We start from the raw sequence: 25,032 nt of genomic DNA on the forward strand, positions 1-25,032 counted from the left end.
GGGGTACCCCAAACCCAAGTGTATTATCACTTACCATCCTCTATCCAGCCAGTACCCTTCATCCTGAGCTCATTGTCATCCATGTACTTTGTTAAGAGCCCTAAATGCAGGAGAAAGTCAGTGAGTCTGCAATCTGGCTTTGGCTCTAAGCAGCTGGCAGAACTGGCCTTTTGATAATTAGACAGATTCTAAAAACTGGACTTCCAAGTACCTGATAGTTACCTATAGATAACATAGCCCCTTTCTCCAAAGAAGTATTTTCAAGGTCACCTTCATAAAGAGTAGGATACTCAACAACACAATTTTGCAAAGTATAGGATAAAAGTGACTACAGAAATGAACGGATTTTCTTTGTACCTACAAACAAGACTGCTGCTCTTCTGACAGGAAGTTTTGCATTCTTGAAGAACATCAATGTTTGGGCTAGGATGTTAACTTTCCCCTTGCATTTTTTTCCCTAAGTGGGGAGAAAAGTAAGAATATAAAGGAGTGAAGTAGCAGCACTATTTTTATCAGCCTCATTATAGTTCCAGAGTGAGGGACTATGTCAGATATACGTATATAGTGCTTGAAATAACTACAGTTGCTCAATGAATATTGTATATTCAGAATAACAAGGCCCCAGAAAAAGTTAAATTCTCTGAATACATCTTGCTCACACTCATTCATGCTGCATATTGTGCCTGTAACACCTCTAAATCCATCTTCACTTCTCTGTATCTAACTCTTCTCCATTCTCTAAGCTCCACCTTGAGCTCTGCTTCCCTGTGGGCTCTTCCCTGACAGCTCTTGCCTTCCTGACCTAACTCTGCTCTGAGCGTTTTACAGGTACTCCTCTCTTGACACATATCATTTTCCACCTTGAGTTTCTATTTAATGTTCCTCAGAGGTTTTATCTCCCTTAGTAACTAGCAAAAAACTCCTCCTAGGAAGTTTTAATCCTTGGCACGTTTCTGGGTTCTCTACAGCCTGTTGCACACTGGATGTGCTATGCTTATTAGATGAATTAACTCACCTCTCTGGATCTCTTACAAGGATAGGCACTTTAGAGATAGGTGGAGAAAAACAGGAATTTGTTCTCATAGAACTTATGATTTAACATGGACAATCTGTAGTCTTATTCATTGAGAGCACTGAATTTCCTGCTATAAATACAGCAATCAGTGTATCACTTATAGGTTTGGCTGCAGGTCACAGAGGGAATGCCCAGTGGAAAGCCTGATGCAAGGGCACTGTGGGGCTTCTTAGCCCTGTAAATCTGCTTGGAGGAGCCCTTACTGGTCCTAAACAGGCTACACATATAGAAGATCTCTGGGAATAGTCAGTCCTAGGGTCTTCATAGTAGGATCCCAGTGGTTTTAGAGTCAGTTGTCTAGAAAGCCATGGATGGGCACTCTGAGGCTTCCCTGGCTCAAGCCTGCCCCTAAGATCAGCCACAGTAGCCTTTGTCAAGTTTTTGAAGAGAAAGGATGCCATCTAGGTCCAGGCAGAGCCAGCAGCATGCTGCCATCATGCATGGCAGCCCTTGCTTGGGGCTCCCTGAACATGCTCTGATGGAGGGTAAAACAATCCACTAAATCCAAGGAAAGGATTAGAGATCATTGTAAAGGCAATATATAACTCCACACTCCACAAGCAGATTTTGAGCATGTACTATCAGCCTGACCCTGTAGTCTCTGGCCCAGGTTAGCGGGGCTCCCAAGAGTTCATCAGTCTTTTTGTAAGGAAGGGTGATAACACAAAGTGAATTTGTGACCCAGTTGGGAAGAAACTATAGAAGAATAGATTCACAGTACAAGACAGTTCATAGATATTAACTGCTGATGTGAAAAGGGATGGGAAATATTTCATATCTTGTTCCTCCGTTAAAAACTATGTCTGAAAAAAAGTCAGCATATTAAAGAGTTAAAAAAAGCCATTATTGTTCTCATACAAAGAATTTGCAGACTGTTCCAACTTCACGAGGGCTGATGTACCAGGGATCTCTGCAGTACACTTCGTGGGGCAGCCTCCACTTCAGGAACTGCGCACATATAGTTAGGACTCGCCTGCTCTCCTGTGAAAAGGATTATCAGAGATCAGCATTTTATAACATTTTTTAGCTGGGGTAACCTTTCTTCAAATAACACTGACACTAAAGTCTAATATGAAAAGCTGATAAACTCAGAATTATCCTGGTTGAAGTGAGGGGAGGGGAGGAAAGGAACCAGAGTCTTGCTCTCCTTCACCTTCCCCAAACTGTCCCTAAAGGGGACTCATAAACCTGTGGGGTTCTGGAGAGGATGCGGAAACCACTGCTCTAGGGCAAAAGTGAGAGCTATCAGCTGTAATACCCAGACCAGAGATTTGTGCAGGAGTTCCCATTACCCCATGTCCAAGAGGCAGGCTCCTATGCCCACTTGCTACTCCTATGACATTTTTCTGTCAGTCTACACAGGGAAGTATAGCTCCTTTTTTCACATCCTTATAGAATCTCTGGCTTGGAAGGAACTCTGGAGAGTACTGATCCTTTCCTGATCCAGATACCTGAGCAAAATTTAGCAAGTGGCCCTCTTCTCTATTCATTGCTCTCAGAATGCCTCCCATTCACCATACAACTCTTCTGATGACTCTAAGCAAGTGTTTTGTCCCAGGTCCACCAGATATTTGGGCCATTAAAAACCCTCTGGGGACTTATGGGAATACAAATTAGTTAAGCTACTTTGCTTAACGATTTGTAAGTATCTAGTAAAGTTAGAGATACCCAGATATTCCACTTCTGGGTTTATGCCCTCAAGAAACTCTCACACATGTACAGACACAAAAATATGTACAATATTCATTGCAGCATTGTACTAATGAAAAATTGAAAATAATCTAAATGTCCAGGAATAGGAGAATGAAATAAATTGTAGGATAATCACATGATGGAATTCTCTATAGCATTGAAAGCAAATGAACTAGAGCTATACAACATGGATAAATCTTACAAATATAATGTTAAACAAAAACAACAAAAAAGCAAGTTGCTGAAAGATTTATAAATGATACAACATATAAAGTTTTAAAACATGAAAAATATTACTACAGAAATGATAAAAACAAAATTCAGGATGGTAGTTCTTGGGGGAACTCATTTGGGAATAGGTGCATGATTTATTTCTGTCTTATTTCTTGGAGTGGGTGGTGGATACATGGGTGTTTCTTATATTCCCTGTCAGTGATTCCTAACCTGTCTAACGTTAGATCCCTCTTCTCTGCTTAGGCTACCCTCTGAGGAACCTTAAAGAGGTGGATAGAGGTTGCTCAAGGTTTGAAGGAAAATAAGCCCAGAGCCTTGGCTGCTCTACACCTTGCCTGATTGCCAAAGGCTGGCGGGGCAGGGGATGGTTGGGTATCAATACCTCCGTATATCTGTAACCCCTACAGGGCATACTTTCCCATCACTCGGTTGGGAAGCTCTGCTCTATACTTGATTGGAGTCTGAAATATTTCATATTTATGGCTATAAGGCCATAAAACTTCCCCCATAACAAGGTGCCAAGGCCCACCATAATCTTAAATCCTGTTTCTGAACCTTCTTCCATTTCTGTAAGAGGGAGCGTGGGTAGGTGAGAGCTCCAGCAAATATTTTTCCAGCCTAAACCTATCTCTCTGTTTTGCTGTAACTGGTGGTCATAGTTAGCACACTGGAATGGACAGGCTTCTGAGGTGTGGGACAATCTAAAGGACAGTCTGAGGGACAGCACTAAAGATGATGACATCCCACCCACAACTCTTATGGCAGAAACCCCTGGAAGATTAAGGAGAGGTAAAGTCTTCTCCAGATTGTCAGAGACGCTACTATTTCTTACTTAGCCTCAACACAAGTCCATTTGTCTCAAGGCCATGAGGCAGTTCTTGAGTGAAAGAATACAGATAATAAAATATTATCATTATCATCAACAAAAAGAGTTTATTGAATTGGGCACTGTTAGGGCTCTATGCTAGGCTGAATATTGAGGTGTGGCTACAACAAGGTATAATACATCATTCTTACCAACAAAGGGCCATAATTAGCTATACAGAAATAAGGAGTAAGATTTTTTGCACAATTCATTTGGCCAAAATAATTGAAAGGTAGCCTGTGCCGGAGGAAATGGGAAATAAAGAGGATACCACAAAGTCTCTGCCCTCAAAGATATGAATACTTATTTACAGATTTGGCTCTGGATTTGAAGTTATTCAGGGCTGAAAGAAATTGACAGTAGGGATTACCTCAGCTACTGCATCATTTTCATCCTGAGAATACAAAAGTAGTGGGACCAAGCTGTCCAGGACTTGGTTCTCTACACCCTTCTTATCTGTGTATTTCACAGACTTTACGGAGGCTCCAAAGAGGGTCATGGAGAAGCGGTGAACATCAGGCCTCACCTGTGAAGGGAGTATCCAAAGGGAAGCAACTCACTGAAAGTGTTCGTACTTAACTTATAAGAGCTCCAAGTCAGTTGAAACACCAGTCCTAACACGAGGCTGTTTAGCTTTAGGCAGCTGAGGGCAAGAAACCAAACATATGTGGAGATAGCAAGACTTGCTGCTTTTGCACTACTTGTTCTTTCACTCTACAAATGAGAAATGGGCAATCCCACCTGTAGTCGTCACAGCTTATTCCTGACTGGTACTAACCATTCACACAAGCTGTTTTGCTGAAATTCAAAATCCCCGCCTTGGCATATTTGACTCTTCCACGGATGTGGTTCTTTGTGCTCCATGTTTTCCTTTTTGAATAACCTTTGGGATTTGGGATGGGGGCATATGTATAGTCCACCATCTTGACCCAGTCCTGATTGTTCCTTGAAAGGAAAGACAATGTCTTTTCTTATACAAACTCCTTCCCCATCCCACGAAGCAGGGGGGTACCTTGGCAAGTCTCTATGTCTCAGTTTTTTTAATCTGAAAAATACTAAGACCAGCCCTACCAACATCATGGGTTACCTAGAAGGGTCTTAAAAGAGGAGATGTGAAAGTGCTCTGAACATAAAAAGTACTACATAAAATAGTGTATTTATTAGTACCCCAACTTCTATTTGCTGTTATGCCAATTACCCTCCCCCTAGGAAAGTCTCTCCTCTCTCTTTGTCTTACATCACCAAATAAGGAGAATAAGGTCCTCATCATGTCAGTCAGGGTGGTGAAATCCATTATGCCGACAAGTTGCAGGAGTATCTGGATGGCCAACAAAACAACCTTCTCGTCGGTTTCACACAAGAGGTCTAAGATGCTCGGCAACAGGCTCTTGATGTCTTCACTCTGTGTGTCCAAAGGGAGTGCACCATCACCTCCCCTGATAGCACTTCGTTTGGTACCAAAGTAGGGCTCCCCACCTTTACTCAGTACCTGGTGCTTGTGGAATTTTTGGTGATGCTGGCTAGTCAAGAACAGAGAAGTAAAGAGGGCATGGCTGCCCTCTCTCAGTACTGGCAGGGCAGATATGTAGAGAAAGGAGCAAGCTATTGTGAGTTGCCTCACAGGGCAGAAGTGGGACTAGGTGGGGATGGTCTAGTGACATGGACTTGGACTTAAGGTAAGGAATTGCTCTCCTAACCACGAGAGAAAGTGGAATGGCTACCTCAGGTCACACTGAGTTCCCCAGCATGGTAGGTATCCAAACAAAAGCTAAAAGATTCCTTGCAGGACTTCAAGCAGGAATTGACTAAGGACCCTTAGGGTCCTTCTCATTCTGAATTGGGATTCTGCTCTTCTGAAACCTCCAAAAGGAAGCAGTCTCAGGGTTTTAAAGTTTAAAACATACATGTAAAAAGTATATAGAATAAGGCAACAAATATTCATGTATCCAATCAACCAGAATTGACATAAGTTAACATTTGTCATTTTTGTTTTACATATATGTATATATATTTTTTTACATAAAAGAAATAGAACTCAAGTGATAAAATGGAAGCTTCAGGGGTTAATCTTCTCTTCTGACCTAGGCTTAGTTTCTAGGTAGGCCTGTGGAAATGAGCTTCCAACATGAATGTCAGTGATCTTGGTCTTAGATGATAAGCATCTTGGAAGCAGGTACAATGGCCTATCCAATTTACCTACAGGGCGACACGGTACAAAGCATAAAAGGACACCTGAATGTTGCCCAGGTTGTGGTGATAATGAGGGTATCTCCTACACAAACTGCAAGTTTCAAATATTATGAATATATGTGACTTGGACTTTTTATTCCTCTTAATTTCATTAAATGTTTAATGGTCAGTACTTGCATATTTCCTAGGAATAAAATTCAAATGGTACAAAGGAATGTACTCCTACCCACTCCTGTTCACAGGCTACCCAATTTCCTCCTTAGCCATTACCAGTTTCTTGGATAACTTTCTGGGGTGTGTTTTATTTGTGACTTAAGAATCAGTGGTCTGGGGGCCTCTCCTACCATCTCCTGGTGTCTGAGAAGATTGTGCAGTCCCCTCAGGGCAAGATTTTTAAAGAGATTATTTCCATGATGTAGCCAGTCTCTCAAGCGGGCAACAGAGTATATGCTGGGCAGTCTCCTAGCCACTGGACTCTGGAGAAGCTGAAAGAACCCAGAAATCAGCCAAAGAAGTTACTTTTAGGCCCTTTTTCATGAGAGGAACCACCTTCTCACCAACTCCAAAATACAGATTCTCTTTTGAAAGCTCTACTATCCAGCACATACATTACAGGATGGTGCTTACACTGTAGGCACATAAGGAACGCTGAATAATGAGCACGTGGAAGGAAGAATTTCAATAGGCTTGAATCTGAAACTATTTCTGTCCCACATCTGAAATGGATCCCAGCCTGCCACTTAGTCCAATAGGGTCTAGGAGGCAGGTATTACTGCTTTATAGGCTTCCCGAATCCAGCTTCTAAAGAATGAGTCTTACCTCCACAAAAAAGCCTGCAGATGTGAGTTTATGTTTATCGTTCCCTCGGTTAAGAAGAGGGACTAACAAGTACATGACCTTATGTGCAAGGAGGTGATTTCTTTCCAGCAATGCACTGCAAAACAGAACACAGACAGAACAACTCTCAGAGGTGCTCCCATCCAGAGAGCATCGTTCCCAGGGCTGGGGGCCCTCTGAAGTTTTTGACCAGATTCAGGTACACAGGAGGGCATGGCAGGGTCAGGACCTCTGAAATCTCCCTAGCATTACGGGTCTTTGCCCACCCTGTGATGAGAAGATTATCCGAACTTAGTTGCTGTGATAACTAAAAGGGAAAAAAATACCTTAAAACAATGCTGATTTAGGGAAGATATGCATGGCAAGGAAGTCTTACTTGGCAAGGAGAGAGACTCCCTGAAGATGGCACTCTTTTCCTTCCAGGAGGGCCCATCCTTTATTCTTTTCCATGATGTGGAATTCCTGCCAGCACCATGTTCTGAGGAGAAGAGTCTTTGTAGCCTGTATGGCGAAGCTAAATCAAACAAAAACAGTACAAGTGAATAGAACAGGACCCTCCAATGTACAGCACACAATCGCCCTGCTCTCCCTGAGGAGGGCCATGCACTGATAGCTGCTGGACTGTAATTCTCTTCTTTCTAGATTTCCTAAAAGAGTCCTAATGCTAAAAAAAAAAAAAAAAAAAAAAAGACTCTTAATGCTCTAATAACTAGATTTTGTTTCCCTGGGAGTTTGGAAAGAAATCTATGATAAAACAAATGATGTGGGATGCTAAACAGATACCTACTGCTTTTTTTTTTTTCAGTGAGGAAGATTGGCCCTGAGCTAACATCTGTTGCCAATCTTCCTCTATTTTGTATGTGGGACGCCACCATAGCATAGCTTGCTGAGTGGTGTGTAGGCCCACACCCAGGATCTGAACTCATGAACCCAGGGCCACTGAAGCAGAGTGTGTGAACGTAACCACTACATCACCGGGCCGGCTCCCCCACTGCTTTTTTAAAGCTTTATTTAAATACAATTTACACTCCATAAAGTTTACCCCCATTGCTTTTTAAAACTAGTTATTGAGGGGCCGGCCCCGTGGCCGAGTGGTTAAGTTCACATGCTCCACTTTGGCAGCCCAGGGTTTCGCCGGTTTGGATCCTGGGCATGGACATGGCACCGCTCATCAGGCCATGCTGGGGCAGTGTCCCACATGCCACAGCTGGAGGGACTTACAACTAAAAATATACAACTATGTACCAGGGGGCTTTGGAGAGAAAAAGGAAAAATAAAATCTTTTAAAAAAACCCCAAAAACGCTAGTTATTGAATAGTATCCTGGACATAAGAGAATTTTTTTTTTTTTTTTTTTTTTTGCTGAGGAAGATTTGCCCTGAGCTAACATCTATTGCCAGTCTTCCTCTTTTTTTTTTTTTTGCTGAGGAAGATTCACTCTGAGCTAACATCTGTTGCCAATCTTCCTCTTTTTGTATGAGAGCTGCCATGACAGCATGGCCACTGACAGACAAGTGGTGGAGGTCCGTGCCCAGGAACTGAACCCGGGCTGCTGAAGTAGAGCGCACTGAACTTAACCACTAGGCTACCGGGGCTAGCCCACATTAGACAGTCTTAAAGCTGGAGGGGTCCTTGGAGAACACCTGGCCTGATCTCATTTACAGACGAGGAAAGTAAGGCACAGAGCAACAGAAAAATTTGCCCACGGTACACAGCTGGTTAAATGAATGGGAATTAGGACTCAGTTCTCCTGACTCTTAGGTGTTCTTAAATATTCCACATCATAGCACTTCCTCTGAAAGAAATCCATGTGCCATAGCGACACTAAGGGATTTCTACTGAGACCCTAATGGGGAACTAAAAATACCTCTCCATGCAATAAAACGGAGATGAGCTATTGTTCAAGTGTGGATCAGTACGGTTTCGGAGGTGGGTTTAAGGCTGTTTTACTTGTCTCTGTCTCTACTTGACTTATCAAGAAAGGGCTGGCAGGGGCCAGCCCCGTGGCCGACTGGTTAAGTTCCTGTGCTCTGCTTTGGCAGCCTAGGGTTTCGCTGGTTCGAATCCTGGGCGCAGACACGGCCCCGCTCATCAAGCCACGCTGAGGCAGCATCCCACATGCCACAACTAGAAGGACCCACAACTAAAAAAATACACAACTATGTACCGGGGGGCTTTGGGGAGAAAAAGGAAAAATAAAATCTTTAAAAAAAAAGAAAAAAAAAAGAAGGGGCTGGCACGATATCGCACATTATTTTACAGGGCATCTGGACCCAGACAGCCACATTTACCTTGGCACCAATCAAAAAAAAGACAACCAACGAAAGCCCACAGTAACTCACAGGCATTTCAACTTGTCTCCTGGGAGTGGCAGACTGTAAACTCTCCCACAGTTGGGACCACATCTTGGCTATCCTCATGTCTACCACAGTGCCCAGTGCTTAGTTAAGGTCAATGAAATCACAAGGGGCAGTACCACAGAGGAGTGACCTCGGAAGACATTTCCTGTCCTGTGTACAGGCCACTTGGGATGGCGACATCAGACATGGTGAGGTCGATGCTGTGGTGAATCTGGATGAGCAGTGTCATGAGAAGCTGAGGAAAGAGTCGGAACGTAGCTGCTCGGAGCCTGTTTCCCACAAACACCTCATAAAGGGCATCTGTTGCCTGTGGTAGAAAAGGCACACAGCAGAGCTGAACACCTGCTAGCCCTAATCCTTACTTTTACTTGATGTCTGCTTGTGCCAGAATATGCTTTCTGGTTCTACTATCCCATACGCAGAACAGTAGTGGCAGTCGTGCAGGAACACGAAAGTGAGGGGAAAAGGAATAGGAGTGAAGTGGTCATTAAAAGTTACCAAAGAGTGAGGGGAGTCCTGAAATCCAGAAGGAAACTATAAAGGAAACTATTAACATATTTGACCACATACAAATATAAAGCCAGGGCAAAATTTATCATAAACAAAGTTAGATGACAAATAACCCGGAAAAGTATTTGCATCAATGTGATATTCTTAATATATAAAATGCTCTTACATATCAGTACAGAAAAAAACATAAAGGCTTGCTACTCAATGCGTGGGCCACACAGGAGCAGCACTGGCATCACCTGGGAGCTGGTTAAAAATGGAGAATTCCAAACCCTCACCCCAGACATTTTGCACCAGAATCTCTATTTCGATTAGACCCACAGATGAATGTGGTTTGTGTGCATATTAAAATTGAGGAGCACTGGTGTATAGGACATGAGCAGACAAGTCACAAAAGAAGAACTATAAATGGCCAATTAAAAAACATATACAGGGAGGGGGCTGGCCCTGTGGCCAAGCGGTTAAGTTCGTGCGCTCCACTTTGGAGGCTCAGGGTTTCACTGGTTCGGATCCTGGGCGTGGACATGGCACTGCTCATCAGGCCATGTCGAGGTGGCATCCCACATGCCACAACTAAAACATACAACTATGTACTGGGGGGATTTGGGGAGAAAAAGCAAAAAAAAAAAAAAGATTGGCAAGAGTTGTTAGGTGCCAATCTTTAGAGAAAAAAAAAACATATACAGGGAGGGTGAAAGGGGTAAAGGGCCACATATTTATGGTAATGGATAAAAACTAGATTAGTGGTGAGCATGATGCAGTCTATACAGAAAGTGAAATATAATAATGTACAATTGAAATTTATACAATGTTAAAAGCCAATAAGACCTCAACAAAATAATTTTTAAAAAAATATACAAATGTTCAACTTCACCAAAATGAAATAATAATTAAAACATGTTCCTTTTTCACCTATCAGCTAGGCAACAATGAAAAGACTGGTAAGGCTCAGTGTGGTGAGGGTGTGGGTAAACAGGCATTCTCACACACAACTGGGAGAAGGGCAACATTCTAGAGGACCATCTGGGAACATTATCAAAAGTTTAAATAAGTCCACCCCTTGACCTAGAAACTTCCCTTCAATGGACTTTATTCTAAGAAAATAATTGGGTATGTATAACAAAATTTATGTATGCATGATTAAGTTTGCTACAGCACTGTTTTAATGGCAGAAGTTTGAAAACTGTCAAAATGTTCACTAATATGAAACGTGATAGTGAAATAAATGGTTCTGTACCATGTATTACCTATTTTTTTCTAAGATTTTATTTTTTCTTCTTCTCCCCAAAGTCCCCCAGTACATAGTTGTATATTTTCAGTTGTGGGTGCTTCTAGTCGTGGCATGTGGGATGTCATCGCAGCATGGCTTGATGAGTGGTGCTAGGTCTGTGCCCAGGATCTGAACCAGCAAAACTCTGGGCCACAGAAGCAGAATGAGTGAACTTAACCACTCAGCCATGGAGTTGGCCCCTTACCTATTTTTTTTTGCTGAGGAAGATTCACCCTAAGCTAACATCTGTTGCCAATCTTCCTCTTTTTGCTTGAGGAAGATTTGCCCTGAGCTAACATCTGCCTCTATTTTGTATGTGGGTCACTGCCACAGAATGGTTGATGAGTGGTATAGGTCCAGCCCGGGAAGTGAACCTGGGCTGCTGAAGCAGAATGTGCTGAGCTTAACCACAAGGCCACGGGGCTGGCCCCAAGTATTACCTATTTTTAAAAAGGTAATTAAAAATAAATAAATTACTATGCAGGCATGAAAAAGATAACAGAGAGCACTATATATTGATATGAAATATAGCTCATTTTTTTTTTGAGGAAGATTAGCCCTGAGCTAACATCTGCTGTCAATCCTCCTCCTTTTGCTGAGGAAGACTGGCCCTGAGCTAACATCCATGCCCATCTTCCTCTGCTTTATATGTGGGACGCCTGCCACAGCATGGCTTGCCAAGCAGTGCCATGTCTGCACCCGGGATCTGAACTGGCGAACCCTGGGTCACCAAGAAGCACAACGTGTGCACTTAACCGCTGCACCACTGGGCCGGCCCCTAGTTCATATTTTGTTAAATGAAAAACAGCAAATCATCAAACAGAATATATAGTATGATCCTATTAATATACATATACAATTTATAGACTGACCTGATTAAGTATATACTTTTATCTGCCCTAACTCCCTAAAACTGCACTAAAATGACACTATAGGGATTTTTAAAAAGGTATAAACCCACAAGAACAGACAGAATAGGAGAGGAGACAATAATACATTAGAGATGTCAAAATGATTTTGGAAGCTAAAACACATGTATGGTAATAACTTACGCCAGAGAAAGCTGAACCGTAAACTGGTAGGGAAGAAAATAAAGTAAAAATGTATATATTGATAGTGGGGCAGGCTGTGTGTCTAGCAGGGAGGGAGTATATAGGAACTCTCTGTACTTTCTGCTCAATTTTGCTGTGAACCTAAAACTCCTCTAAGAAATAAAGTCTATTTAAAAAAACATATGGGGGAAAAAAGTTTACCAAATACATACAAAAAAAGTTTCTATATGCATAAGCACTTCTAGAAAGTTCATTTTTATGGAGATGATATAACCATGAGCTAAGTATGCTTTTTAGATTTTTAAAGGATTGTATTAAAAAAAAATCCAAAGAATATGTGATGGAGACTCTATGTTGCCTGCAAAACCTAAAATATTTACCATGTGGACCTTTACAGGAAAAGTTTACCTATCTCTGCTCAAAGAGGAGCCCTGCTTTCTATTTTATACTTTTCTATATTATTTGAAATTCTTTTTCATGAGTTTGTATTACTCTTAACTGTGATGAACTATTAGCATTACTATGATGATGTATTACTCAACTTTTTTTCTTTTTTGAGGAAGATTAGCCCTGAGCTAACTGCTGCCAATCCTCCTCTTTTTGCTGAGGAAGACTGGCCCTGTGCTAACAGCCATGCCCATCTTCCTCCACTTTTATATGTGGGACACCTACCACAGCATGGCTTTTGCCAAGCGGTGCCATGTCCGCACCCGGGATCTGAACGTGCGAACTTAACTGCGGCGCCCCCGGGCCAGCCCTACTCTTAACTATTTTTAAAGGATGAGGGAAGGCATGTTGCAACATAGGAAACCATACTGATTCTTTCACTCTCTCCAGCTCCCTCCAGTCAATCCCTTGGTAGAGACACTGTAGATTTATAAATGCATGACAGAAGCAAACTTCCAGAGGAACCAAAGGAATACTCTCCAGATGGGGCGTTGGGCAGTCGTCCTAGGAGGGGAGCATGGTGGGCTGACGTTGGAGGGGCTCAACGGCTTACAGCAACAGCCACATAGGCCATCTTCTCCTGCGTGGGCACATTGTGGCACTTCTGCAGCTTCCTCAAGAGCCTCCACAGAATCCAGGTTGTGCTGGGCAGCTCCACCTCCAGAGTTCTCCACAACTCAGCCAGATGCCTAGAGATCCCAGAGTAACAGGATTCAAGACAATGGCTTATCATAGGCTTACCATGACCACAACCTCCCTGGAATCTGTTTGGAATCCAATCTATAAGAGGTTTTCCTATCTGCTCAGTTCTTCAGGGTATCAAAAGACTTACTATCTGATTTCCTAACAGTAACTCCCACGGTTTGATAGACTCAAGTTCCCATTGCCACAGCATGGACTTCAAGAGCACTCATGAACTGTCCTAACCTACCTTTTCACTCTCACAACTCCCCTAGCACATACTCTGTGCTGGAGCTACCCAGACTATTCACCTTTACCAAACAAACAATGGCCTTTGAAAACCCTATACCTTTGCTTATGTTATTTCCTTAAGTTGGGAAGCCCTTTCCATAACTCTGCTCTGCCCATCAAAATCCTTCAAGGTCCAGCTCCAGTGTCATCTCTTCTGTGAAGCCTTGCTGCTTCTTCACCATGTTGCTCTTGAGAGTTTCCCCAACACTTTAAGAATGCCTCCTTTGAGATGTTGCCTCGATCTTAAATGTACTATTGTCAGTTCTCTGTATGTTTGTCTATATCTGTTCCCTCTTGAAGGCAGGGATTATGTCTGGCTTTTCTTCTATGAATCCTTCAGGACCTAGCACAATGCCAGGCTCACAGAAAGCATTCAAAGACATACTTATTCAATGCAGTCTATGGTCCTCAAATTTTGGCTAAGGCCAAGCCCTGAAACAAGGCTTTGATCCTTCTCAGAAGAGACCCTTTGTCTCCTCAAAGAAAGACAGTTTGTAATAACATCTCTTCTACCATTGACTCAAAGGTAAGGCCTGAGAGTTATATAAACATTGTGGAGGAAAATTACTGGGGGAAGACTGGGAATTACTCATGCTTTTAATCCATTCTTTTATTTTCAGAATCTACCTAGGTATCTTTGTGTGCTAGAGTCAGTGTTTTTTAAAGTGTGGTCTTCCAACTCTCTCCATCAGAATCACTCTAAAAACGGAGAGGCTTAAAACTATTCCAATATTATACTCCCTATTCTCATGATCTAATATGTAAATAAAACAAAGCAAGAAGATCCTAAAGGATTCCTAAAGGGAAGGCCAGAAAAGCAATGTGGGATGCTGAAAAGGCTCATGGCTGGGGAAAGAGATTGTGGAATATGAACATTCGTTTCTGGGATGAAACTAAGAAATCCTATACTTACTTAACCTTCTTTTTTTCTCTGAATTCCTGAGGGAGTAAATGAAGTATATTGAGAAGTTATTTATTGTGAAAGAAGTGTTTCAAAAATGCCTTAGGTCTGCTGTACGTTTGTTAAGTGTGCTGAGAATTCATCTAAATTAGGAAAACACACACATTGGCCTATTAGCCAATGGTTCACAAATTTTAGTGTGAAAAAAGTCATCTGGAGAGTTTGTTAAAAATATGGAACAGGTTTCACCTCCAGTGACAGTGATTCTGTAGCTGTGACATGGTTTTTGTTTGCTCACCATCACTTTGGGACTCATCGATCTGTTTCATACCTTCCTTGCATTCATTTTCGCTGTTCCTTCTGTCTGGAAGGCCTTTTCCACTCCACCATCCCACTATCTACCTGGCTAATTTCCACTGAAAACTCAGCTTGAGGCAGCCCTTCTTTCAGAAACTCTTCCCCAATCCTTCATCTAATTAGGTCAAGTCCCCTCCTAGGGACTTCCACAGAACTCTGTTATTTTGCTTTGGGATCCTTTGTTATTTGTCTGTGTCTGCTACCAGACTTTGCTGCTTGAGGCCAGGTCCATGTCCTGTCCATTATTTCTCCAGTGCCTAGCAGCACCGTGCACATAGCAGATGCCTTGAAAAGACTCCTAAGAACAATCACCCCAATCTGTATGTAGATCAACTAACGGACTTCAGGCAAATGACCAAAAATATAATCAGAATGAAGTTTCCTGACTAAGTCATTTCCATTTCTAACAGATTCTACAGTTCTCATACGATCTAAAGCAGTGGTTCTCAAGTCCTCCAAGAGCTAGAACAAACACACACCATAAAATAATGCTGAAATTACTCTTAAAATAACTAGATACATTTAATATTTTGTACTAAATCAGATATTTTGTACAAGAATCTATTGTAGATAACTTGAAGCAAGTACGAAAGATTTGAAAACAACGTATTAGTGAAATATAGAAAAGTAAGAAGATTTTTTTTAATCTAAATTAACTCATATTTCTCCATGGATGGGTACAAGTTCTCCTTTTGATTTAGTGGTAGAATGTCTAACTCAGCTTACAGAAAACATCAGCATTACAGCAAGCCATTATGTGAGAACTATTCACTGAAAGTGGTTTCAAACAGTTTAAAGCTGAGAAATCTTTTCTTCAAATACAATAATTACCCACAATCACAATATATAAAGCAGATAAAAAGAGGCGCTGCTCTGGTTAAAGTGGAGTGGGCGCCTGGAGCCCTCTCCTCATGATGCACTGCCTTCCCCACAAGGCGTCTCCTGGGCCTTCCAGACTGCCTCCCTCTGAAAACCACTAATCTAAAAAAAGGCATCTTGTTTGTTCCTCTCTCTGATTCCATTCTTATTTATGCATATATTTATACTTTATGCATATATTTTTTATGTACATATTACTTTTTGGCTAAATCTTTCTCAATTGCATGCAGACATCACCCCTAAATAACTTCAGTATCTATCTCCTAAAAATAAGGGCATTCTTCTGTATAACCACATTATCTTTTACATCTAAGAAAATAATTTGATAATCTAGTATAGAGTCTATATTTAAATTTTCTCACAATTTTCTTTTATGGTTTTCATCCAGGATCCAATCAAAGTCACATATTGCATTTGGTTATGTCTCTTTAGTGTTTTTTTATCTAAAACAGTGCCCCCAGCACCATTTTTTCTTTCACGACACTAACATTTTTGAAGAGTTCAGTCCAACTGTCTTGTAAAATGTTCTTCCTTCTGGATTTTTTGGATTGTTTCATTATGTTCATGCATTATATTTTTATTTATATTGTAGGTATCTGTCTATATCTTATCTCCTCTACAAGAATATCATTAGTTTTCTGAGGGGAGCCATGTTCCACAATACTGACAGCTGTGTCACACACCCCAATTTAATCCAGAGGCTGGACCAGATTCTGTTACCTGTCATATGGTACTGGATGACACAGAAGGTGGTTGATCACTACATCTGTGTACTTGGGCCTGGAGATAAACAAACTCACAGTATTTATGATTTGGTGGCGGACTGTAGGCTGGCTGATTATGGATAGCCTGGCACAGATAACATCCATAATTTCTGGCACCTGAAGAAGGAAAAGAAATCACTAAGACCTTAATCCTGTGTGACAGTGATAATTACTGAGAATATTGTGGCTATTTCTAAGAGGTCCTGGGGGTGACTTTTAAAACAATGTTTTTATTATTATTTTTTTAAAGATTGGCACCTGAGTTAACAATTGTTTCCAATCTTCTTTTTTTTTTTCCTTTTTGCTTTTTCTCCCCAAATCCCCCAGTACATAGTTGTATATTTTAGTTGTGGGTCCTTATAGTTGTGGCATGTGGCAACATGGCCTGATGGGCGGTGCCATGTCCGTGCTCAGGATCCGAACCGGCGAAACCCTGGGCCGCCGAAATGGAGCATGCAAACTTAACCACTTGGCCACGGGGCCAGCCCCTATTATTGTTAAAAAGTTTATTATCAAAACTACTTAAAACATATCTGTATGTATGCATATGCATATAAAAGGATTTGGAAGAACATATGTACAAAGATGTTAATAATGTGTCTTTGAGTGATGGAATTTTTTTTTGCTTATATATTTTTTCTAATTTTTCCTTAATGATTATGTATTGATTTGATAATAAGATGAACTAATAAAAGTGTTGCAAGGAAGCTGGGTTTTTTTCCACTCTGACTGTAAGAGTACCAGAGGAGTCACCGCCTTCCTCCCAGTGATGCCTATCTCGCTCAGGGTAAAGGAAACAGAAGCCGCCGGGCTTTGGTCTTTCTCTGCTTGGACTACTCTTCCCACTCATAGATTCATGGCTTCAGGTCTTTGTGGAAATGTCAGCTTCTCAGAGAGTCACTCCTCAATGACCTCACATAAAATGGCTGTCATTATCACCAGCTGCCAGAAATTGGTTTAAGGATGAGCAAGGGATGCGACTCTGGCTGATGAAACATGAGGGAAAATCTACTGGGGGCTTTTGGGAAAGATTTTCCTCTCTGATTAAAGGGACAAAAGGAAGGCAACATCTCTCTTCGCTGGATAGTCTTGTCTTATCCGCTCATAAAGTCTGACGCCGCAGTGACCATCTTATGACTTAAACAAACAGGCAAAGTGGAAAGATGGAAAAGCCCTTGGCTCTTTGATAACACTGTTGAGTCCCTGAACCAATCTTAGAAAATCTACTCCACTTCCAGCCTTCTTGGTGTATGGGACCATAAACTCTCTATCTTCTCATGGTCTGGTTATTTCACAGCTGAAAGCACCCAACCGATACAAGCGCCAATCTCACAATGCTCTCATCATACTGCTTTTTTTGCATTTTTGCTATTTTAATAGGTTAAAAACTGGGTTTTCATCATTTAAAAATTACTTTTTACTTTTATCAAAGTGCAACATGCACACAATTTAAAAAGTCCAGTGGTACTTCAAGGCTCTCTCCTGCCCATTCCCCAGGTCCGCTTTCCAGAGACAACTACCTTTATCCCTTTCTCTCTTCCAGTATGTCCTTCCATATTTCTAGATGATCTAATCATATTGTGATTTCTTGATGTAACAATTTTAGACAGATTTAAATAAATTCTCTTGATTTTAAGCTTACAAGTCAGCTTCCTTCTAGGATCACTGATAGCTTGACTTTTTAAAATTTGACACCTTTAATTAACCTAGATGAAGATCTAAATTGAAGTTAACATTCTCATATGTGTTAATTATATCTTTATATCTCTGGGAAATATAGACCATAACTTGGATTTCTAAAAATCTCCCTCCCTAGTTGCATCCATAGTGGTTGTTTATTACAGGCTTGTTGAATGGATGAATGTTAGACACTGACCAATGGACTAAGGCTTTGACCGTGGTCCCTGGCAGCAGTTCTCAGCTGAACAGGAAAAGCAGAAGAGACCTCAGCAGCTGCAGCAGGGGAGAGGTCGTGCCAGTATTTCAAACCTAGAAAATGGCCACTGAGCTTTTTTACCTTCTCAAATCGGGACTCTGCATTTTTCACCAATGTTATCAGCAATTCTCCCGCTGACTGCTGGGTGCAGGGATGTTTCACATTTTTCAAGCCATCCAATGTGGTCATTACAAACTGGTAGAGCTCATCTGAATCGAGAAAAACTTCAAAGACCTGAAATGATTTAGGGAAAATGAACTTCCAAGATATATGATACCATAGAAAGAGTCCTGAAGTAGATTCTATGTTAACAATCAGAGAAGTGTACAAAGATGTACAAGGCTGTTCACTTCAGTCTTGTTTACAAGAGTGAAAAACTGGAAGCAACCCAACTGTCTACTGCTAGGGTCTGTGCATGGCCTTTTACCGCTGACTTTCAGAAAGAAGTTTTATTACCGAGATCTTCAGAAAGAGTCACACTTTTAAAGGAGTAGGACTAAAGGAAAGTCTCTAAAGCTACAGAGCTGACAGGGTCCCAGGCATAGCTAAAAGACCTTGTCTGGAGACAATATATTAAAAGAAGTGTGATTCTGCTTCTCATTGTACTTGACAGTGTATAAAGTCCTTCACATGATTATAGCAGGTATAATGACTGGGCACTTACTATGTGACAGGCACTGAGCAAGGCGTTTTCCACACAATGTCTTATTTAACCCTTACAACAATTGAGTTATCCCAATTTTTACAGATCCTCATTGTGCAGATGAGGAAACTGATGCACAGAGAATTTTAAATTACCTGATACCTTTGACTCTACATGAGTAAGATCTGCAGGTTTTCTTTTATTCTATAGCTTCTAACATAGTGCCTGGTGCCCAGTAGGTGCTTAAATATGTGTTGAATAATGATAAATATATTAATTAAAAAGGGTATGGCTTATCAGATCAACTACATTTTCTTGCAGCTCCTTTTTGTGACAAGGATTTACATTTGCAAGAGCCTGGCTAGGGTTAGGAGAGCCATCAATGGAAGCCGTTTGTCTGAAGAGATATCCAAACAGAGATATTGGCCCCACTGATGGGTTGACCTAAACCACTAAACTAATAGGGCAAAGTGTAGAAGTCTCAAGACCATGGTGCCTCATCACCAAATCAGGGAATGTTTAGAGAGCACCTTCTCAGGCAATTTTGTATCTTTAGTTTTATAAGAAATTATCAAAACTTTTCCTAAAGTGGTTTTACCATTTCACATTCCCACAAGCAAATGCATGAGACTTCTGGTTGCTTCCCATCCTCTGCAACATTTCATATGGTCTGCCTTTATAACTTCAGCCATTCTGATTACCTGGGCAATTTTGAAGGGACAACTGTAGAACCATTTAATACTATAGAGTTCTAGGAGTTCTCGACATTTTTTCATGGCTCTTTTCAAGCTTTGGTGATTTTTCTTGTCATGAGTGATATCTGAGAAAAAAATGAAATATTAATACTTTCCGGCTTATATCTTTCATCTTGATTTTGCAAGTCTGGTTGATCTCTAGGTTGAAGATCTCACTCTTCTTGTCTTTTTCAAACTTGAATAAAAATGCCTGGGGGAAGGAGTGCGTGTCAATCTGAAGGCTGATTTGTTTCCCCTCTGTTGTAGAGCAACCCATAAAAAGGGCTGAAAGAAAAAGAAAAGAGCTTTTTGAAAGAGCAGAGCTTTTGAGTGATTTGGAAGTACAACCAAGGTGAGCTAAACCATTCCCGCACTGGTGAGGACTTTTGAGGGGTCTCCCTATGACGCTTAGGTCCCCACAAAAAATTGTACGATTCTGTACTGTCTGATAATTCTGTGTATCAGAACTTTTTATGTGTTTAGTTTTGCTGATGATTGAACCTGCCAACATGCCCTCACAGTGCCTTGGTTTTTTCACGTTTTGTTGTGACTCATGGTCGCTGGAAATTTATGTATGGGGCCCATGTGTCTGGGCCCTTGGTTGAGCATATTATCTCTCCAACTGGACAATAAACTCTTGGGGAAAGGACCCTGTGTGTCTTGTTCACCAGTGCATCCTGAGAACAAGTGCCTCAGAAATCTATGCTGAGCAAGTAAGCACTTGCATCTCCACGGCTCTATGTCTTGGTAGACACTGCTCACACTCAGAGCTGCCCAGAGATGAGACGGCTGCTTTGGGAAGCACACAGCTTCCTTATCCTTAGGATGAGCAAGCCCAGGCCGGGCGACTAGCTGGTGGGGATAGAGTGGACTCAGACTCAAACACCGGGGGCATGCTGGCTTAGATGTTTCTGAAGTCTCTGCTAACTGGGGGTTTGATGATTCATTCTTTGACCAAATGGTCCTCTTTCTATTCTTCAAACTCCGAAAGCTCTTATCTCCCAAGGGTCCTTGCTTATGCTGTGCCTTCTGCCTCATATGCTTTTCTCACCTCTTCACCTGACTAATGTTCTTTATTTTTCAGGTTATCTTCAGAGAGGCATTTTCTGAACCCCACAACTAGATTTGATTCTCATTCATGGCCCCTGTAATTTCCCTTCATAGCAGTTATCTTAGTTTGTAACAACAGAGTTATTTGTTGATTCTTTGATTGTCTGACTCCCCCACTAGACTATATGCTGGTTACTGTTAGATCCCAAGTAAGTATTCAGTAAACATTTATGGGATAAATAAATAAATGAAGGCCCGAATGATGGCAGGAACTTCTTCCACTTCTGACCAAACTAATCACTCCAGTCCGTCCACATGTTTAGCTACTCCAATTCGATGGCCAAGCAGATGGCTGCCTCTGACGGGGCAGACCCACTGTTAGGACTCTATCAAGTCAGTGCTGCTTCTTCTCTGCCTTTGACTATGTGCCCTTCCCCTTATGAGCTACTGTAAAAAGTCTTTCTAGAATGTGGGGAGTGAGGACACATGGAGGACTGTGCTTGTGTTATGCTAGAGGATTTATTCAGGGCCTCGCTGCCTTCAGCAGTGCCTTACACTTCAGCTTCAGCGTGATATGCAGCAAGTAGTGTGTGCCCTCGGCAGCCTCCTCGGCCACCTCTGTCAGTGGGTCCCCACACAGTAGTGCCATCAGAGCCACTAGGTGTCCAAGTCTTTGGAATCGCAGTGGAAGCTAGTTAGGAAGAAAAAGACAGATGCCATTAGAATACAGGGGCATTTGATGCCTTAGATTTAGGTCGTTGAGAAGTAACTCCATTTCCCCCTCTACTCCAGAGAAGTGCAAGGGTCCCAATCAGCCCTTGGATCTCTTTAAGGTTAACATTTAACGTGTATAGATACAACATATCCAGCACATGATATTAAATAGGGCAAGTTCTGACCTAAGTAAGCAATCTGAAAAAAGCAAAAGCTTTGTATATAAAGATGTTCATTCTAGCACTGTTTTAAAAGACCACATATTGGAAATAATTGCGCAATAACAAGGAGAACTATGGTATAGCCACTCTGTGAATATAGCCATTAGGGATAAAGTATCCTAGGAATTTGTGATAAGGTAGGAAAATATGCTAGTCTGCTAAGTGAAAAAGCTGGATGCAAAGTTGAGGTGTACCATTTAATTCTATTTAAAAATTTTATTTATTGATATCTTGACTGACTAAAGAAAAATAGTAAGGTAGCTGGCAAAAATCACATCAGAAGAAGAGATATAGTGAAGAAAGTGGGACAAATTAAAAAATGAAGGTAGAAAAGATGAATGAAGTTAAGAATTTGGTTAGCATGCAGAACGCACACTCATCATTCGTTTGGGGTAGGCCACGGAGCTAGGCTCTGAACTTCCTTAGGGCTAACGCAGAGGTACACACAATCTTATATACAATATGATTCACATTGCCCATAAGATAAGAAGCACAACTCTTCCTAGGATTGAGGCAAAAAGAAATTTCTTCTATGGCTCTTCATAAAAATATACTGAGGGGCCCACCCGGTGGCGTAGTGGTTGAATTCACAGGCTCCACATTAGTGGCCCAGGGTTCACAGGTTCAGATCCTGGGCATGGACTTGCACATTGCTCATCAAGCCATGCTGTGGCAGCATCCCACATACAAAAAATAGAGGAATACTGGCACAGATGTTAGCTCAGGGCCAATCTTCCTCACACACACACACACAAATATATATATATAGAGAGAGAGAGAGATGAACAACAGCCTCTACAACTTATTTACAGTAAACATAGTAACATATACACAAAGCTGTCTAACATCTTTCATTCACTGATATAACCTTCATTCATACATTCAATCAACAAACACTGAGTGTCAATGATGATCCGGGAACTGGTTATGCCTATGGTACTTATGGGCAAGGCACTATGGTTGGCACTGGGGATATAAGCAGTGAACAAAAGATAACATCCCTGTTCATGGAGGTGATATTGTAGTTGGAGGAACATAAAATAACAAACGTTAAAGTAAAATTTACTATGTCTCAAATGGTGATACATGCTATGATGAAGAAAAATGCAGGAGAAAAGGATAGGAACTGCTATTTTAGAATGGTCAGGAAAGACGTCACTTTCCTGTTGATGTTGAAATGAGAGATTAAGCCATATAGATATCTGGGAGAAAAGCACTCCAGGCAGAGAGAACAGCAAGTGCAAAGAGAAGGGAGTATGTGTGGTGTTTCTGAGGAATAAGTAGGGTAGGTTGGCTGGAGCAAAGTAAAAAAGAGCAAAAAAAAATAGGAGATAGATGAGGATGGGGCCAGATGGCATAACAACTTACAGAATATTATAAGAATTTTGGATTTTATTCTGTGTGACATGGGAAGGCATTGGAGGGTTAGCCATTGGAGGGTTTTGAGCAGAGAGGGGACATAAGCTGACTTACATTTATTCAATAAATATTTAATTAAGTATCTACTATGTGGTATATTCTGTGGTAGGCACTGGGGATTATGCGGTGAACAAGATAAACACAATCACTGATGAAGTTTGCATTCTATTAGAGGGAAATAGGCAGTAAGTCAATAAACAAACAATCAAACAAGATAACCTCTGAACCTAAGAAGCCCTAGGAAGGAAAGAGAGTGATGAGATAGAGAGCAAGGGTAGATCTATTTGTAAGCAAAGGCCTTTTTGAGGTGGAAACATTTGAACTGAGCACTAAAGAATGACGACAGGTTAGCTATGTGAAGAGTTGGGGAAGGTCATTCCCAGCAGAGGAAGCAGTAAGTGCAAAGGCCATGAGGCAGGAAGAGCTTTACATGATAAGGAATGTAAAGGAGGCCAGTGTAGGGGAGTAAATCAGGGGGTGTAGAGAGGCAGGCAGGAGCTAGATCATACAAGACCTTGTATTCAAGAACAGCTGGATCAAAAGAGTGGCACAGGTTTTAAGAAGATAACTCTGGCTATATATAGAGAACACATTGGAAGGAACTGAAGGGGAAGCCCCCATCCCAACACACTCATGCACAAAAAAGTACTCAGAAGGAATAAAAAAAGGTTAATGGTAGCTATCTCTGGATGACAGCAACAAGATAATTTTTCTTCCTTCTACTTTTTAAAAATATTTAAAAATTTTTCTATAATAAACATATTTATATTCATAATACAAAAAGACCCCCAACTTTATTAAGACAAAAAAGGCCACTGGAGAATTATGTTCCTAGTCTGATGACAAAGTGGTTCTTTAACAATCTCTTTTCTAAATCTCTATCTTTTATTTGAGACTAGGAAAAAAGTTAGGGACCCAGGGAATATGCAGTTTTCAAAATTGTACACTTAAATTGGTAGGATTTCATTATATATAAATTATAATTTAATAAAGTTGACTTAAGAAAAGCTATGGACCTTCTCAGAAAAATCCAGAAGACTGCACCACACAAAATTCTGCATACGCTTTTCCGGATGTTCACATACCTCAAAGGCACCTAGGTACAGCACCCCTACATTAGCAATTCTCCCTAGGAAGAAAATGCTAAGGAAGATATCCAGGGCCTAGAGAGAGATTATATAGGAGAGAGTCATTTGAAACTCTTTTCTTGTTTAATCTGCAGCCAAAATTAGAGGTTAAGGAATGCAGAAGGAAGAACAATACATTATTGTTATTAGAATAACAACAGTAGGGTAGTCAGTGATGACAGAATAATAAGGTAGTCTGGTATGGCCAGAAGTTACTTGCTTTCCTTGACTAAAGAGAGAAAAAAGGAAGTAGCATAGCTTGAGGGACTGAATTTAGTTCAATAATGAGGTGGAAAGTTTGGATGTATTTTCTTTTCTTCTTTTTTTTCTTTGTGAAGAAGATTGGCCCTGAGCTAACATCTGTGCCAATCTTCCTCTATTTTATGTAGGATGTTGCCATAGTGTGGCTTGACGAGCAGTGCTAGGTCCGAACCCAGGATCTGAACCTGTGAACCCTGGGCCACCAAAGCAGAGTGCAGGAACTTAACCACTACACCACTGGGCCAGCCTCTGGATATATTTTCATCATGAGAAATAAGAAAGTTAGTGGATGCTGTCCCTTTAAGCATGACTGTTAGAATATTTTTACCAAGGACAAATTCTCTAAGGAAAATTTTGGCATAGGTCCTAGCATTCCTAACCGGCAACTTCTCTTCCAACTCCCAGGCCTTATTACGCAGACCAGAGAAATGATGGATGGAGAACAGGAGGCGCTCCAGTGCCTACAAGATCTACTTGGGAAAGAAGAAAGAGAGATTCACAGATGAAAAAAAAGAATAGACCT

At 41.2% G+C, this 25,032-nt stretch overlaps 1 protein-coding gene across 32 annotated transcripts in view; it reads right to left on the reverse strand.

Moving 5' to 3' along the window:
• The window catches only part of MROH8 (maestro heat like repeat family member 8), a 51,964-nt gene that overhangs the window by 5,066 nt on the left and 21,866 nt on the right, over window positions 1–25,032 (reverse strand). For 7 of the 32 annotated variants that reach the window (XM_023626526.2, XM_023626524.2, XM_023626523.2 and 4 more), the window contains 14 exons: window positions 21,323–21,458; window positions 19,685–19,803; window positions 18,422–18,574; window positions 16,361–16,521; window positions 13,085–13,220; window positions 9,369–9,559; window positions 7,270–7,407; window positions 6,876–6,990; window positions 6,401–6,541; window positions 5,104–5,268; window positions 4,237–4,392; window positions 1,934–2,056; window positions 358–457; window positions 35–100 (listed from right to left, as the gene is read on the reverse strand). In XM_023626526.2, coding sequence (XP_023482294.1) covers window positions 35–100; window positions 358–457; window positions 1,934–2,056; window positions 4,237–4,392; window positions 5,104–5,268; window positions 6,401–6,541; window positions 6,876–6,990; window positions 7,270–7,407; window positions 9,369–9,559; window positions 13,085–13,220; window positions 16,361–16,521; window positions 18,422–18,574; window positions 19,685–19,803; window positions 21,323–21,458 — 1,900 coding nt within the window. Of the gene's footprint in view, window positions 1–34; window positions 101–357; window positions 458–1,933; window positions 2,057–4,236; window positions 4,393–4,644; window positions 4,812–5,103; window positions 5,269–6,400; window positions 6,542–6,875; window positions 6,991–7,269; window positions 7,408–9,368; window positions 9,560–13,084; window positions 13,221–16,360; window positions 16,522–18,421; window positions 18,575–19,684; window positions 19,804–21,322; window positions 21,459–25,032 lie in introns of all 32 variants that reach the window. The other 25 variants (XM_070247719.1, XM_070247717.1, XM_023626527.2 and 22 more) reach the window with 12 other exon arrangements.

The sequence above is a fragment of the Equus caballus genome, chromosome 22, assembly GCF_041296265.1.
Source record: "Equus caballus isolate H_3958 breed thoroughbred chromosome 22, TB-T2T, whole genome shotgun sequence".
In the NCBI taxonomy this organism is placed as follows: Eukaryota; Metazoa; Chordata; class Mammalia; order Perissodactyla; family Equidae; genus Equus; species Equus caballus.